This window comes from Martes martes (genome assembly GCF_963455335.1).
Source record: "Martes martes genome assembly, chromosome: 15".
Lineage (NCBI taxonomy): Eukaryota > Metazoa > Chordata > Mammalia > Carnivora > Mustelidae > Martes > Martes martes.
The window spans coordinates 47,225,247-47,243,868 of NC_137903.1; the positions used below are offsets into that span (position 1 = coordinate 47,225,247).

Below are 18,622 nucleotides of genomic sequence, written 5' to 3' on the forward strand. Positions count from 1 at the left end.
CAGACTGAATAAATAAGAAAGTTAGTTACTCTCTTTCGATGTATAAATCCTCACAAATAGGTTAAAAAAAAGTAACACACTAAAACCACAATGGAAATAATAATATTTTGCAAACATCAACAGGTAAGAAAAATATTTCTAAATGCAACCAGTAGGGAAATGAGGTTTTTATCTTTACTAGATTACTTTTTAATTTTTTTAAAAAAGATTTTATTTATTTATTTGACAGACAGAGATTACAAGCAGACAGAGAGAGAGAGAGGGAGGGGGAAGCAGGCTCACTGCTAAGCAGAGAGCCTGATACGGGGCTCGATCCCAGGACCCTGAGATCATGACCTGAGCCGAAGGCAGAGGCTTTAACCCACTGAGCCACCCAGGCGCCCCTAGATTACTTTTCAATGTAAGTCTTATTATAATATTAACTAGTAATGAAATCAGGCCAATTCTTAGGGTTGTAACATATAATTGGGAAAACAGTGAATTTTTTTAACAGTAAATTTTTCAAAAAGATTTTATTTATTTATTTGACAGAGAAAAAGAGAGAGACCAAGCACGAGGAGCAGCAGGCAGAGGGAAAGGGAGAAGCAAGGAGCCCAATGCAGGGCTCCATCCCAGGACCTAGAGATCATGATCTGAGCCTAAGGCAGATGCTTAACCATCTGAGCCACCCAACCACCCCAAAATATTATTTTAATAAGAGGATGAATGTGGTCTTTAATTGTCTTCTTTAAAATTAAACCTTACAAAGAATATGATATGGTAAAAAACTAGGCAGTTTGGGTACCTGGGTGGCTTAATGGGTTAAGCAGCTGCCTTCAGCTCAGGTCATGACCCCCGGGTCCTGGGATGGAGCCCCATGTCAGGGTCCCACGTCACCCCACCCTGTCTTCTTCAGCCCCTCCCCCTGCTTGTGCTCTCTATCTTGCTCGAACGCTCTCTGTCAAATAAATAAATAAAAATTTTTAAAAAAAGAAAATGAACTAGGCATTTGTTTTAAAAAGAGACTTTTCATGTCATTCATTAAGAATACATAAAATACTGAATTTTACAGAACATGTTACCGTGAAATGTTTCCTCATACATAAATTAGGAAAATATAACTTCAGGCTCAAATTTAATTTTTTTCCTTTTGAGCAGTTTAGCTACAATTAAGTGACTCAATATCTATTTAAATTATTAGGAGTTTCAGGTTTTTAAAAATCTCATGGTAATTCAATTAATAATTACGACTAAAATAGTTTCACCTTTTTAAACATCTTTCCTAGTCACTTTTGCATTTGCTGAATTATTCATAAAGTTAACATTAACCTGACATAAATAAGTGCACAAAAAAACTTTTACCTTTTATGGTTTTTGTAATTTATCATATGATGTTTGATATATCTCACCTAAGGGATTGCGAATTTCAATCCCTGGAGAAGGGCCACTCAGAGACACAGTAACCTCTTTTAGGCTGGGATCAAAAGGAATTTTCCAAGTGTTTACAGCTTGTTCCAAATGATCTGTTGATAAGAGGTGAACTTTAGAGGACTGTACTGCCTCCTCTACCCATTTTAACACCTAGAAGAGAAAAGAAGAAGTGTGAGAGGTATCAGGAAATTTTATAGTCTTACACAGCCTCGACTTCTAGATGCGGTATTTTGCTTTGGTGAGTCACATGATTCAGGCACTTCCTGTCCTGGTTTCTTTTCATCACAGTGAAGAGCAACCTTTTCCTACATCCAGTTCTTGTAGCAGATTCAGAATAAAATGCTACTTTAACCCATGCTCAGATGTCAGGTTTTCTACTTGCAATAATATATTCAAAATGAGATGATGGTGTCCAAAAGTCAGTTACATAAAATATGCAGAGATATTACAGACATTTCATATTTTTCAAAAGAAATGAAAAGAACCTTTAAAAAGAACATGGTATTGCCAATATTGCGAGATCCCTTTTCCCACCATTCTCTCTTTCTGGATTTCTTTTAATACCCAATTTTTAAAAGGTAATTAGCAAACTATCTAATCCAATTTCAATATATTGGGTCTATGAATTATTGGGATACAGTATACATTAATTATATATAGAATATTGTACTATATAGTAGTATATTAAATATTGAAAAATAATTGCAAGACCAGCAAAATATTCATTTTTTATAATAAAATAAATAAGTACCAAAAACAATAGGAAAAACGACCCCTGCATTTTTTAAATCATAGAAAAATATTTCAGATTAGAACCAATTCAAGTAGTGTATTTTGAAAAGTACTCTTTGGGAAAATATTAAAAAATTGGATTATAAAAATGTGTTAATGCCTCACTGTGAACAAGAAAGACTTCCAGTTCTCGGAAGTGCTCTGCAACAGCAAATGCAATTTCTCATTAAACAAATAGTGCAGTCTGGATAGGTATTGCTTAGTCGAACTTACTACAATTAATTCTAAGTCATGATAATCTTTAACCCAACTCTGATCTTTCTCTGGTTCATATGTCTTTCAAGATTATATCCTATTATGAATAATTTTCCTTGTAATTATTCATAAAACACTAAACAGAGCTGAATATTAAGCTATAGCCTAACTATTAAAAATAAAAACATTTTAAAATTACAATAGCAGTACTCACTGAACAATTAAGGAAATAACAAATACTGTGCAATAACTTCACTCTCCATAAAAACTATCCCTTGATATTTGTCTTCTAGAAGGAGGAAAGTGGCTAACACATATTATTATATAAATAACAACAGTAAGGCAATTATATTCATTCATAAATCAAAAGTTTATGGTTCATGGTACTTTTCCAGGTACTGAGCAAGTATTTTAATCAATATTTAGTAAACACCCTTCTTCTCTGGGCTAGTGTTCACTAAGCTTTTTGCATGTTTTATATATTATTTTATTTTAAAATAAATCTTCCTGTCTTTTCTTTAGGGTCAAGAACCACCCACATCTCTTTGATCTTGGTATACCCAATACCAAGTGGTATGCTCTACACATGATGAAAGTGGGATATGCACTAATGTGCATGAAGTTGGTCATAATGATGATAATAATGATGTCTTCTTAGATAAAATATTACAGGAACAGGGATCCTGTTGAAATAACATTTATAAAGTACCTATCATATAGTTGCCACATAATACATATTCAGGTTTCCTTCCCACTATATCTCAATTCCCTTCTCTTCCCCTAAATGAATACTTCAACAATGGCTTCAAAAGCCAAGTGAAAAAAATCATGCATAAACATCAAATAAACACTGAAATAAAATAAAATAAAATGGACAAAAAAATAATTCTGTAAATGGAAAAAGAAAGGCAAAGTCCTTCCAGGTAGAAGAAAGGAACTGACAAAAACACACAAAAACAGAAGTTTTCCAAATATGTTGGGAACATGATTGAAGCCAAGTGGCTACTGCAGTGTTCAGAAGAAGAAGCAGAACATGAAGTTGGAAGCTTGTATCAAGTGCAGACTATGTATTGTCAGAAAGTCAGGATATGATCTTTGGATTTTATCCTAGACACCCTGGTGAAAAATTATTGAAGGGGTCAAAACAGAGGACTAATACACTGAAGGGATATTTTACAAAAAACCAAAAACACCTTATAGTGGTGTCATAGACAAATTGAATAGAAAAACCAAATTCATTACAATTAATTACCTCTAAAATGAAATGATATACTTCCTCAAATTTTAACTTTATAAGACACCAGGAATTTTACATATGAAGTGAAGCATATATCAACATAATTGTCTAAGGAAACAGATGTTATATTTGAAAAATGGGTTCTCAGTGTTCTTGTTTGAGCAGAAATGTATGGATCATCTGTTCATCAAATCTGTCCATATGGCTGCAGAGATTAGACTTGTTGTAATATTTGACCACAAATAAAACACACTTTAATAATTAGAGTGTTGACATTTTTATTCCTTATACATAGAACATGGCTGCCTAACTCAAGGAAATGGGAAAGATTGGCTTATTGTCTCAGAAAGCAATTGATAAATTTCACTGATAATAAAGTTTGAGGTAATGTCTGGCATAGAGACAAAAGAGGGAAGAGAACAAGAAAAAATTGAATAAATGAATAGAACATTTGTTTTAAGGGCAAGACCCATAACATGGCTATAAATAATTCTCAACTGAATAGGAAAAGAAGAATTAGAAAACAAGAATTGCATAGTACCTCAAGTTTAACAATGAAATGCAACAGAAATGGAAGAAAATTTTTACACATCCTTCTTCTTTTTTTTTTTTTTTTCATCCTCTTTAAATGCATAGTATTATCTCTGGGTGGTTCCTCAAATATATCTTTCCTTCAAACTCCATGCAGGGAGGTTACAATCTATCACTGGATATCTATCCATTGTCTATTAGATATGCACAGAAATCACTAAGTTTTAGGCATTCTTATAAAAATGGAAGACTTTCTAATTTAGTTGCATTTTCCTAAGGCAAATGTGCTCAAATGGAATGGAATATAACCACTTTGGGGTTTACTCAATCCCATTTCCAATTCATCAACATTTACGAGGCTTTCACAAAGGGATGACTATGTATCATAACATTACTTGTGAAAGATACAGTACAGACTTCTGAAAAATCACTTTTTTATCCTCTTATAAGAAAAATCAAATTGAAAACAGATGCAATCCATTTTGTTAGAAAACATAGATTTTACCAGCATATGAATACAAGTAGATCACTGCAAGCTACATTATCACCATTAGCGGGGTTTCTGGCCTCTTACATTGTCACATATAAGAAAAAAAATCCTTAATTGTCTAACCATGAAAAATGTCCTCCTGAGATTGGAAATGATTTTCTGTTTTAATGACAAATGGAACAGAAAAATGTGAGAATCTTTGGATTGGTGCATTTTTACAGACATAAAAACAGTTTCAAACCACGATGGAACCATTAATTATACATTAAAAATTTTAATGCAAAAATGTTTCTCTAATGATTTGTCCAGTTTATATCTCAAAGGGACTTTGAAACCATCTAATACAGCTCCTGTATTTTACAGATGAGGAAACTGATATTCGAAAGTGTTCTTACTCCTTTTAAACACCTAACCAGACAGATTCTAGCTCAATAATTATATTTTATATAAGTCCCTGTATTCCTGAAGATACTCTCTTAGTATAAACATTTTGCATCCTATGTAATGATCAGTATTTAAAAGTAAGTTCATGTCTATTCCACTCTGGAATGAGATGCAAGTATTGTTTCAAAGCAGAAAACCAGGATATATTAATGAGAATTTTTAAGATTCACTGTTTTAGCAACTCTCAAGTATACACTACAGTACTATTTATGACTACATCCCCAAGACTTACTTTATTTATAACTAAAAGTTTGTCCCTTTTGACCCCCTTCATCCACGTCTCTCACCCCTCTACCACCCTCTGCATTTGGCAACCACCAGTCTGTTCTCTGTAGCTATGAGTTAATTTTTTGTTTTGTTTTTAGTTTTGTTTTAGATTTCTCCTATAAGTGAGATCATGCAGTATTTGTCTTCTGCCTGACTTATTTCACTTAGCATAATGAAATATGGTCCTCAAGGTCTATCCATGTTGTCACAAATGGCAACATTTCCTTCTTTTTATGGCTGAAAAATATTCCCAAGTACATATATACCACATCTTCTTTATTCATTCATCTGTCTATAGAAACTCAGGTTGCTTTCATGTATTGGCTATTGAAGATAATATTGCAATGAACAAGGAGGTGCATATATCTTTTCAAGCTATTGTTTTCATTTTCTTTGGATAAAAACTCAGAAGGGAACCAAAAGATCATATGATAGTTCTTTTTTTCATTTTTTGAGGAATCTCCACACTAGTTTCCATAAGGGCTGCATTCCCCCCAAGAGTGCACAATGGTTCCCTTTTCTCCATATCTTATTTCTTGTCTTTTTGGTAAGATCCGTTCTAACAGGTGTGAGGTAGAATCTCATAGTGGTTTTGATTTGCACTTCCCTGATGATGAGTGATACTGAACATCTTTCTATATACCCATTGACCAGTATGACATACCAGTATGTCTTCTTTGGGAGAATGTCTATTCAGATCCTGTGCCCATTTTATTTATTTGTAATTTAATCAAAGTCTTATAGTTTTTAGTATATACTTCTTTAACCTCCTTGGTTAAATTTATTCCTAGAGGGGCGCCTGGGTGGCTCAGTGGGTTAAGCCTCTGCCTTCGGCTCAGGCCATGATCCCAGGGTCCTGGGATCGAGCCCCACGTCAGGCTCTCTGCTCAGCAGGGAGCCTGCTTCCCTTCCTCTCTCTCTCTGCCTGCCTCTCTGCCTACTTGTGATCTCTGTCAAATAAATAAAATCCTTAAAAAAAATTTATTCCTAGGTATTTCATTCTTTTTGATTCAAGTTGGAAGGATTTTTTAATGTAATGAATTATACCCAAATGGATTTCCCCAGAATATCTTTTCTCCATTACCTGGAAAAATGGAAATATGGTAAAGTGTTAGACACAATTTGTAATTAAATTACACATATATTTGTATTTTGTTGTTGTTGTTTATCATTTTTCTTCCCAGCATGGCAGACATGGTCACTACTATATCTCCTACTACTATATCTACTATATCTCCTGAAGCCAAGGGATATAGTAAATTCCTAATAAACATTTGTGAGAGAGAAGGGAAATGGGAGAGAGGGAAGTAGAAAGTGAAGGAGAAATTAACTGTATGTCAGATCTTTACCTTTAGACTTAAGTGTGTGTGAAAAGGTAGCATTTGGCTCTGTATTCATTTGTGACAAACCCTCTCTCAGCACTGAATTTTTAACACAGAAGCTGAATAGGGTACAAACTTGCATGTGTGGTCTTAAATGTGAGCACCAAGCTCTATTAAGTTTTTCTTTATTTGGATAGTTAGCTTGGGATTTAAAAATCCAATGGAGTAACCTCTAAAATTAAATCAGTTTTTTCCTATTGAAATGCCAACATGTACGCTTCTCTGTAGCACTGGATGCAGATTTTCAAGTTCAGAAATGGTAGAAAGTTAGTCAGAAAATGAATTCAACAAAGCAAGAGCAACGTGAAAGGCTGAGTTAGGTGTAAATGTACCCATCTAATAATCAGAACCCATTCCAAAAAATATTGGTGTAACATTACTACTAATAATAGCAAGCACTTTTACAGTGTTTATTACATGCCAGGTCCAACAAATTTGTAACAACTCTTCAACACAGGTATGGTTATCTCCATTCTATAGATGGAAAAAAAAATGGAGGCATAGATCCCAAAGTCTGTAAGTCATACAAAGAGAAAGAAGCAGGGCTGGCCTTTTGATTCCAGTAATCTTGTATATTTCTGAAGTATAATAAAGAAAAAAATGGCAGTTTTCAAGAATAAATCAGAAATATAAGTAGTGAAAAACAAAAATCAATGCAGGTGTTTTTAATGAGAAGTGGCAAGCAAAACAGTAATCTGATTAGCTGTATGTTTTTACCACCATTGGGCAACAAATTATCAAGAATTAAGTTATATATAAATATTAAAGTCTTTAAATCTACATTGTATTTGATGTGAGAAAGACTTGCTACATTTTTCTGGGTGACCCTATGTAATAGCAGAAGCAGGCTTCATCTATGATGAAGCTATCATCATATGTATATATCATATGTAATATATGTATATATGAAATATACATATGATATATATTACATGATACATATTATATGCTATATCGTATAATATATGATATATACATATATGTAATAGCAGAGGCAGGCAGAGATCATCTCTCTCTTAGCCAGAGCAGAGCTGATCCTCAGGATAACCAGGACAGCCTCTCACACCCCCTCCTTGCCCCACCCCAAGGTCCAAGTTCATTTCCACTGTGCAGCAAAGCATGGAGCCTATAATTTGGAATATTCTTAGAGTCACCAAGTACTTGTTGAGCATCTACTGAACATAAAGGATAGTACAGCATATTTTAAAGAATACCAAAGAAATAGAAACACATTTCCTGCCTTATAAGACATGACAACCTAGTTGGATAAATGGGACAGACATTAAAAACAAGTTAACTAGCTTACTTTCTAGTAATAAATATGCAAGATGAGAACACAAACACTCAGTGTATAGTCCCAAACTGTGATGCACTATTCTACTCAAAAAGTTTTAATGATTCCCAGTTACATCCAGGATAAAGTCCAAGCCAAGAGTATACTAAAAGCTGACAATGTCAGCAGTCATCCTGAATGGAGGCAATAAAGAGGTATACTGTCTGTAGGAAAATAATAATAAAACTTACTAAAAGTTGGTCTGTTTTTTAAATATCTCCATGTCATAGTAAACAACGTCAGTCAAAAATTCTTCTTTAGAAAAAAAAAAATCTTGGTTGGTATAAAATCTAAATAATTGCTCCTACTATTGTTGAGTATTAATAATACACATAAGCTTCAAAACAGCACATTTTATTAATTTCCCTTTAAGAAATGTGTTCTGAAAAAAAAAAAGAAATGTGTTCTGCAGAGACATTAATTCAGAGAACACTCAATTATACAACAGGTATGTGGTCATGTAAACTACGCTACTCACTTTCATTTCAAGAGTAAGTATATAGTACTATGAGCCTACATATTCTTGTGTTTGGACAGCAGATTTGATCTAAGCCTTGATAGCTTAGGAGTTACATGATAGGACATGTGTTAAAAAGATATCTCCAGCCTCTGTGTTGGAATTAGAGTCTAGGGAATTCAAGGAGAGAAGCAAGGAGATCAGATACGAACACTGCAATCATCTAGGTGAGAGATGACCCAGAGTGACCCAGATCAGTGCTGTGGCAGTGAGGCAAATGAGATGTGACCAGGTCTGGATGCTTACTGAAGTCAGGCTTGACAAAGTTTCCTGAAGACTGGACATGGGGACTGAGGCTGATACCTCTCTGTTGCCATTACCCGAGACTGAGAAGACAGCAGAGAGAGTTGATTTAGTAGGGTGATGGAAAGAGCTGGATGTGGAGGCTCTCAGCTTGGGCATGCTCAATTTAAGACCTCTATTTATTAGGCATCCAAGTGGAAGTACAACGGAGGAGGTTGGATATGCGGAACTGGAGCTCAGTTGAGAGATCCAGATTATCATGGAATTTAGAGTCATGACATTTCCCTTGCAGCTCCTTCCCACCAAGAACTTACACAAAGGAGGAAACACATCATCCTGTGATAAGGAGCTTGGATATCCATACATAATGGCTTGGAATAGAGCCTTGGAACAAATTTCCCCTTGTTCTGATTCCAGGAAACCTTCAGATGGTAATCTGTCCCCCTTGTATATGTGCCTGCAGGGAGTGAATGCACTAGCCGTGTCAACACAAGTGTTCTAGACTTATGGCAATTCCATTTCTCACCATAGATGAATGAGTTGGCCTTCTGATTTTATACAACACTGTGACGAGGATGGGTCCTCTCACACAGTGCTGACAGACCCCATTTCACAGTTTGCAACTTTTAGCAAATCACTTTGAGATGTCACCCTTTGAGATCTGAAAAGGTCTTTTGCTAATGATACCTATTTGTATTATTTTTTCTTTTTTCTTTTTTAAATTTATTTATTTGACAGACAGAGATCACAAGTAGGCAGAGAGGCAGACAGAGAGAGAGGGGGAAGCAGGCTCCCCGCCGAGCAGAGAGCCCAATGTGGGGCTCGATCCCAGGACCCTAGGACCATGACCTGAGCCGAAGGCAGAGGCTTTAACCCACTGAGCCACCCAGGTGCCCCTGTATTATTTTTTCTAATACTTAATTTGGGAAATCGTGCAATGAGCTTTTCTAATAGTAAGGGCTCATAAATGAGTGTGATTGGTGATTTATAGGACAGAGCTATATAATGCTTGTGCTAGAGGTATGAAAAATAGGGAATAATTTGTATTATAAGGTTGTCGGATTTTTTTTTTTTAAAGACTTTCCAGTGGAATGAGAATTTTGCGTCATACAGAGAATATGGGTTTGGGGAAGGCTTCAAAATGGGACCAGCACTAGGAAGTTTGGGTTGAGCGGGGACACTACAGAGGACTGATGATAAAAGCGACCCTCAACTTTCAACTCTATGAACACCTAAAATGTGTATGAAACTACCATACCTTCAACATGATGGAAGTTCTCTAATGTGCAACAGCTGAAAAAATAAGAGCACACTTCAGACATTTTTGAAGAGTGAAGTCATTCCTGCTGGTTATTTTAAAGTGTCAAAGTATATTTCATTAATTTATCTTCATAAAATTCTTATGTGTCACAACTCCAACGTGTTACAAGTGACTGAGGAAACTTAGCCAGAAAATACACTTTAAAATAGTAAAAATATAAAAGATAAACTTTTATACATCACACCCACAGGCCTTATTCATCTTCTAGCTGAAGGTGTGTATCTGATTACCAACCTCTCCCTGTTTCCCACACTTTTCAGCCCTGGAAACCACTCTTCTACTCTCTACTTTTATGAGTGTGACTTCTATTTTTTTAAGATTCTACATAGGAGTCATATCATGCTGATAACACTGTCTTATATAATTGAAATTTACTAAAAGAGTAGAACTTAAATGTTCTAACCAAATAGGAATATATGTTAATAATAATAATTTTTTAAAAGATAAATTTGTGAGTTGATGGATGTCGGCCTTTTCACAAGGTCTATGTATATCATGTCATCACAATTTACACTTCATATATCCTACAGTTTTCTCAATTATACCTTAGTAAAGCTAAAAAAAAAAATTGATTTTTTTCATTCATGTCTCCCATTGATTCCTTTTGTGTTTGCCTGGGTCTTTTGGTTTGTTTATTTGTTTGTTTCTTTTTTTTTTTTCTCTACTAAATACCTATCTATTGGAGAATGGAAAAGTCTCACTGAATTCAATTCTCTCATTAAAGCTCTTCCTCGAGGGACGCCTGGGTGGCTCAGTCCGTTAAGCCGCTGCCTTCGGCTCAAATCATGATCTCCGCGGCCTGGGATCGAGTCTCTAATTGGGCTCCTTGCTGGCAGGGAGCCTGCTTCTCTCTCCGCCTCTGCCTGCCACTCTGCTGGCTTGTGCGTTCTCGCTCTCTCTCTCTCTCTCTGACAAATAAAAAAATAATCTTAAAAAAAAAAAAAAACTATTCCTAGTTATTCAAGCTAAAGAAATTATGAAATACAGAAGTACATAAATACATGCCTTTGTGAATAGACATACATGATGTATCTATACATATATACATAAATGTGTGTATGCTTATATACATAGACTAGCTGTGTTCTCACTCCTAGCTACACCAAAGCAGGAAAAAGTCCGAACTTACTCCAACCTCTTTTTGAGTAACAAAATCACCCTAATTAAAGAGATACTTGAGTACTATTAAAGTTAGCCTTTCACTTGAATAGATATGCAGAATTGTATAAGTATATGCACATAATACATGGGAGGAGGATTCATAGTTTCATCAGATTCTCAAAGTGAGATAGGAGGAGAATTTTTAAAAACAACTTTAGAGAGGTACGGTCCCTTCTACAGAACAGTCTTTTACATTACTAAACAAAAAAAAATTTTTCTAAAGTATCTGAAATTCTTATTTTAAACAAGATAAATTAGAGCATAAAATAATTCATACTGCAAAGAAATTTTGTATTTCATAAATGGACTCTTTTCAAGTGTTTTTTTTAATAGTCATTAAATGACTAAGAGAAGAGACTATGAGCTAAAGTATTCCCAAGTACTATAGCAAATTTTAATTTATAACAACTAAGAACAGTAGTTGATCTAGCTCCCACCCCCATTTTAATGGAAGGAAGCTAAAATATAAAATCATCTGGTTTCTACTTGACATGTAAAAATCCTATTAGTCCCTTACTAATAAGAGGCCCAACCCACTGAGCCACCCAGGCGCCCCTTTTTAAGATTATTTATTTATGTATTTGACAGAGAGAGATCACAAGCAGGCAGAGAGAGAGGAGAAAGCAGGCTCCCCGCCAAGCAGAGAGCCCGATGCGGGACTCGATCCCAAGACCCTGAGATCATGACCTGAGCCGAAGGCAGAGGCTTAACCCACTGAGCCACCCAGGGGCCCCCACACTTAAATTTTTAAGTCTACCTTTCTGTCATGTGCTTGTTGAGTTTGGGAAAAAGACGAGGGAAGGGATTTAGATGTATTAAACATTTAATAGCATTTGGCTGATTAATCTCACAATACCAAATGCTCTTCTCATTGAGATGGGAAAGTCTTACAGGCTATAGACTATAGTTCTTTGTTTCCCTAATCATAACCATCTTGGACCAAATAGCCCCTCACTCAGATGGCTGAAGATCCCTCACTTTTAGACAGAACTTAGGTGGACACTGTTTACCTTAGCGACTTAACTGTCTCTGTGTTGTCACATTGATTAGCGCCGATCCTGATTCATACATTATTTAGATATTTTAACATTCAGTCAAGTTATAGGCAAGCTTCTTTGTCCCCAGGCCATACATCACGAAGAGGCCTTTTGCATATGTCTGCTCTGATATGTTTTGATTTTTAAGTAAACTTCTCAAGATCTCATCATAGTTTCCATATTCCCAAACACCCTCTTAAGAATTACTAACAAACTCAAAAACAAAGCTTTAGGAAGTTTATACATTCAAATGTCATAGAGTAGAGCTTTAAGTACATTCGATGGGGAGATAAACTGGAGGATTTGAAAGGTCCAGTTAGTCAAAGGTTCCACAAGGCATAAAAGCTAGTAACAATGTGTGCTCTAAGCAGTCAGGAAGAGGAGCCATCAATGTGGACTAAAGTTATTGGGAAATGCTTTATAGATGTGGTAAAACTTCAACATTATACAGCTTTTAAAATCTGGCAGCATGCAAGAAAACCTCAGTAACACTAACTCTTTCCAGACTCCCTCTCATCTTTAGCAAGGACCCTTCCATTTATACAAGTCTGGATTTTACTGGTAACTTTAGCAATAATATAGGTGAATATTCAGCACTTGCCAAGCATCTTCAGTCTCCCTTTTAAATTACAGTAAAACTTTATTAGCTCCTACAACTAAATCATCACTCCAGAGAGAGCAGTTGGAAACAACTGTACAAATCTTAGGAGGTCCTAAGGGTAAAAGAGAAAAGTAAAGCAAGAATCGAATTTGGGAAGTAAATGAAAGCAATGGATTAAGTCAGAGAAAGACCCATCAGGATACCAATAGTTTCTCTAGTCTGGAAAAGAATAGATTGCAAAGTAAAGGTAAAACACAGGCAGGAGAACAATTTCAACACTGGGGGTGGGGGAGGCTAGGGAGGGAGAGAAAAAGCAACCCATAGGCTATTAGGGTCTTTGGACTAAATAATATCTCTTATTTATTTTAAACCTAATTACCACAGTATATTAACAACTGAAGAAAGAATAAAACTGATTTATGGCTTAAAAAGGGATTTGATATTAAGTCAATAAACATTTAAGCACAGTCATTCTACCAAATAGTAGTTCTATTTTAGATACACGAGGGTGAAAGTATGGCTCCTGCCTATGTTAGTTTTACAAGGCCAGAGTTTAAGCAACAGAGAGCACACATATTTGGCATTTGCTATCATAAACTAGGGTAAAATATCCTCTCTGTTTCACCCCTGGCAAATTCATGTTTTTGAGTAGGGGGTCAGTTCTGGGTTTCTGAAGGGGCTTCTGAGGAGCAACGGAAGATGCAAAAGATAACAAAACACTGATGCTCCCCCCAAACCTCCTATTTAGGGAATGACCCAAATTTGATCTAAAGTGTATTCAGTTTAGGGATCCCACTTAAGAAAAAAAAATACAAAGTCACAACTACAAAAGTTGGAACAAAAATAGCTACCTGCAATAAAAAATAAGACATATACACTTCAAATTATTAAAACTGACAAATCTAGAAATTAATAAGAATTTTGTTACTATTAATGAACAAGAAACTATGATGGTCTTCCTGCATTTTTGACTGATAGTCTTTGACTGTCTATTCCCATAACAAAATAATGTGTAATATTTTCTAAAAAGAGAAGAGAATGATAATTCAATCTTTTCTCTAACACTGTTTCTCAAAAAGCATTTTTAAATTCTTATCTGGGATGCTTTAAAAATTCAACTTCATACACTGACACACTTGTAGCATTCTTAGAACTATGGATTTAAAAAAATAGTCACAGTCACCCCAATGTCACTGGAAATAAGGGCATATGTGTTAAAAGGGGAAGTCAGATTTGAAGGATATGGCAGTCTTAACGAATCACAGTTTAAATATCTTACTTTTGCAACTCTGTTCCCCATACCTTTTTAACTCTGTGAATGCATTTCAGCTGATTTCCCAGAGCCTTGGAAGGGAGTCACAGAAAACAAAGTCCCTTAGACTTCAGTTCTGTTACCTTCACTGTAACCTTGCCTCTACTCCCGTTCTTTGTAGGACACATTAATTGCAATGTCCCCGCCCACTTATTACACCAATCAAATGGCAACCATCAATGTCAGATTTTTTTCTGCTTGGAGACCTGTCAACTGGGTCTTTGGCTGGGTGTGGCGTAAATGTGAAACAAGAGTGGAAGGTTCTTCTCTCATTTCCCATTCAGTTTTTCCATAAATAATACTATTGTGATCCTTATTGAACAACAACTGTGTATTTTTCCCATTTTACAGAATTAACTGAGGAGTAGGTGGGTGAGCGGATGAGTACTGTTATACAACCTTCAACACCTATAGAATGGAAAAGGGAATGCATATACCTTGGACAAGAGGAAAGGAGTTAAATATAAAAATGGGGACCTTATCTTTTAAAATCCAGGCAGAAAACAGAAGCATGATCTCATGGTATAGAGTCAAGAGCGTTAAAGAATGAACATACTCTTGATGGGGGGACTCATAGTCTAGTGGAGAACCAAAACATGTGAATCAACGACAATAGAACTCTAAGAGGTATAATAATAAAAATATATGTCAGGTATGATTGTGCAGAAGATTAAATCTGGCTTTGTCTGGAAAGGTGGCCATCCATACTTGAGATGGGTTTTGAAGGATGAGCAGAAGAAGGAGCAGAAGGAGAGCATTTGGGACAGAAGGAAAAACAAGTTTGAAGACATGGAGGTAAGATACAACATGGCGTGTCTGAGAGGTACAAAATTTTGTGGTGGCTGGTGTGCATACAAAGCGGTAAGAGAGAAGGGGGGTGGGGAAGGAGTGAGAAGAACATAGAAGACCTTACATCCCATGCTAGATGCCAGACCTTACCCTGAAGATCTATAGGAATTGCAGAAGGAAGTTGGAAAGAGAGGATCACAATTAAGATTATACATAAAATGGATCTTACTGGGAAAATATAAAGTATGAATTGGGAGGGTCAGGGCAGATTGGAAGCAGAGGGATCACAGCAGTTAAACAGAGCAGCTAAACAGGGTAATCAAAAAATCATGAAGAACCAGTAGGTAGGGGGAAGGAAGAAGAGGAAATAGGTGCCAAAGATAGCTTAGGTTCAACATTACCTAAGTGGCAATTTAATGTGAGACATGAAAAAGAAGGAAGGTCTGGAATGACTCAGATTTCTGGCTTGAGAAGCAAGAATGATGATGCTGTTTAACTATGATCAGAAATTTGAAAGGAAAGTGTGATTCAAGAGGCATCACATCAAAAGGTGAATACTTCAACTGGTAAGAGGAAAAAGGAAAACTAAAACAACATGAAGGTATATTTAAAATATCCTACAAACACGAAATGCTACACCAATTACGAGTAACTACTTTTTATAAAGAATGAGAAAGAACTCTTAAGTTATAGTGTACCTATCAATTCAAAGAGCAAGTAAGCTAATTAGTTTTGGATTCCTTTGCTAGAACAGAATGACTATAAAACTGTTCTGTTCATGACTATTAAAATGATTTATGTATTGAAACAATTAGAAGAAACCTGGTCTCTATCAATTGCATAACACTGAAATTCAATTTGACCAAACGTGTTGAGGGATCAGTTCTAAAAGTCCTGCTGTTTCTGCATCTAACATAAATAATTTTATATTACATTTTTGTCTTCAAGTTTTATACTGAAACTTTTTCTTATCATAACAGCAACATATGCTATTGGAAAAGCGTCAAACATAAGAAGAAAATAACAACACTATTGTATTGCCTGTAAATAATGACTCAGTATTTCGGTATTTCTTTCCATATTTGTACATGCGTGTGTGTGCATGCACTTACACATACACTTATTATTTACATAATTAGGATCATACTCCACATATAGTTTTGTATACTTCTTATTTCAATACACGTTACGGGAATTTATTATATACCCACATATCTATAGACATTTGAAAATACAAAAGAAATTTGACTTCTGTCCTGAAGCAGATTTTTTTATTATTAAATGAGATTATAATAAGATATTATAGATTGGGGTTAGGAGACAAACTAAATGCAGCAATTTATAGGTAATGAACTAATCAGTGTCCAGCCTCCCAGGGAAAGAGGCAAATCCCAAGACTAGATACCTGTTACTCAGTGACAATGCAAGAAATGTCTTACATGTGCTCTTTTAGTAAGAGGCTCTTTGCATGCAATCCAGCACGAACTGGTTGAACTCAACACTTCAAGTTTCTACACCACAAAAAGAAATACTTGGAAATTCACCATGGTTCCATAAATCTATAGCACTGATTCCTTTTTTATTTTCTAAGGCCTTGGTTTATAAATGCAACATTGTGATAGAGTGAATATACCTTTCTCATTTCTAAGTCATAATTAATTTTATGGTAATTAGCCACACAATCTGTACAAACCTCTGGAGTTATATATACTGAAGTCAGCATCTTTGACTTTAGTACAATTAAAAAATATGGCTTTAAAAAAAGAATATGGCTTTATGATTCAGTAAGAAACCGAATGTCTTGGCTTGAACATGAATAGGAAACAATATTGGCAAGAAAAATGACCACAGTGTTTCTCTCAGCAATCATAGGATAGAGAAATGGAATTATAGGCTAATTAGCTAATACTTTGAGCATATAAAAATATCTTGGAACAGATAAAAAAAATCATGGAGAAGTATTAATTCATTAAAAATTTAACGCACAGATTTCAAACTGCAGCTTTTACTTGCAACATAAATTCATAATAAACAACAGTTATACCATCAGTAGAGCTCAAACATTTTATTTCTAAATTTACCCAATAAATAATGCTGGTATTAATCAGACACATTTGTAAACAAACAAACAGATCATGTTAATCCTAGGAGGTAATCAACAAGATGTTAATTAAATTGTCCCCAATGCCCAGGAATTAGAGCAACTAATCCTTGACTCAGAAGTTAGAGAACCAAACAGATAATTCTGGAGACTAAATAAAATGGTCAAGAAATTTCCACAAGGACAAATTTAGTAATAGTTAAGTGCCACCAGAAATATATCACCAGAAATAGCCCCAAATGATGTTTATTAGTCTTACAGACATTGAATGATAGGTAACTACCCAAAATGAATAATGTTTGTAGTTTCAGTAATGATTTTCATGTGAATCCTTATATTTCAACCTAACATGCTTATATGCAATAATTGTCACCATATTTCTGAAGGAAACTCCAAAGATTTTGCTGGAAGCATTTTTTATAATAATAATAATGATACCACACACGTCTACCAGAATGGCTAAAATGAAAAAGACAGAAAACAGCAAATGTTTTCTTATATACTATTGTTGGGTATAAACTGAATTAAATATAGAAAACAGACGGCATCTACTGAAGGTGAGCTTACATTCTGCAACCCAGCGTTCTCACTCCTAAATATTTAACCAAAAAGAATTAATACGTATGTACAACAAATGATACTTCCTATAATGTTCAGAGCAGTACTATGTCCGTTAGATCAAAACTGGAAATTATCCAACTATATATCAACAACGGAAAGGATAAATAGATTGTGGTATATTCATAAAACAGAATTCAACACATGAATGAGAGTGAATCATCTACAGGCACTGATACGGCAGAATCCCACAAATACACTTTTGAACAAAAGAAGCTAGACACTAGAAACCACACGCTGTTCAACTGCATTTATACAAGGACAAAATTTGCCAAACTAATCTGTGCTTTTTTAGGACAGAATAAGAGTAACACCTGTAACTGAAATGTGGGCTGAAGAAGGGTTTCTTGGGGGCCTGGTAATGTTTTGTTTCTCAATTTGGGTGTTGGTTACCCTGGGCATACTAAGTTTGTGAAAATGCATGTCTATGTGCACTTTTCCATATGTATATAATACTTCAATGAAAAGTTTAAATTAAAAGAAAAATTAATAATTTATTCATAAAAGCACTTTCCCAACCAAGTATATTCATATTTATTAAGTATCCCTTAATTGAAATAAAATTTCACTAATTAAACTCAAAAGCCCAACTGTACACCTAGAATTATAGGGTATTCAAAAGATGTAAGATGGAAAGAAATAAATAAAAGATTCCCATGGTAGCAAAATTTATAATAATGCTGGGCAACACACTGAACACAAAGGAAACCATTAGAAAACAGTAAGTAATAATATATACACTGATTTTTTTCAGCTCTTAAGATACTATATAAGATTGACTATTATTTTGAGTGTTAAGTAGAAAGAAAAAAACACTTCTAATCAATCTTTGACATGCCAC

General features: G+C 35.0%; 1 protein-coding gene across 1 annotated transcript in view; it reads right to left on the reverse strand.

Moving 5' to 3' along the window:
- Positions 1–18,622, reverse strand: part of HMCN1 (hemicentin 1) — a 473,045-nt gene that overhangs the window by 291,594 nt on the left and 162,829 nt on the right. Inside the window, exon 5 of the mRNA XM_080824786.1 lies at positions 1,389–1,560. Within this exon, the coding sequence (XP_080680912.1) occupies positions 1,389–1,560 (172 nt within the window). The remainder of the gene's footprint in view (positions 1–1,388; positions 1,561–18,622) is intronic.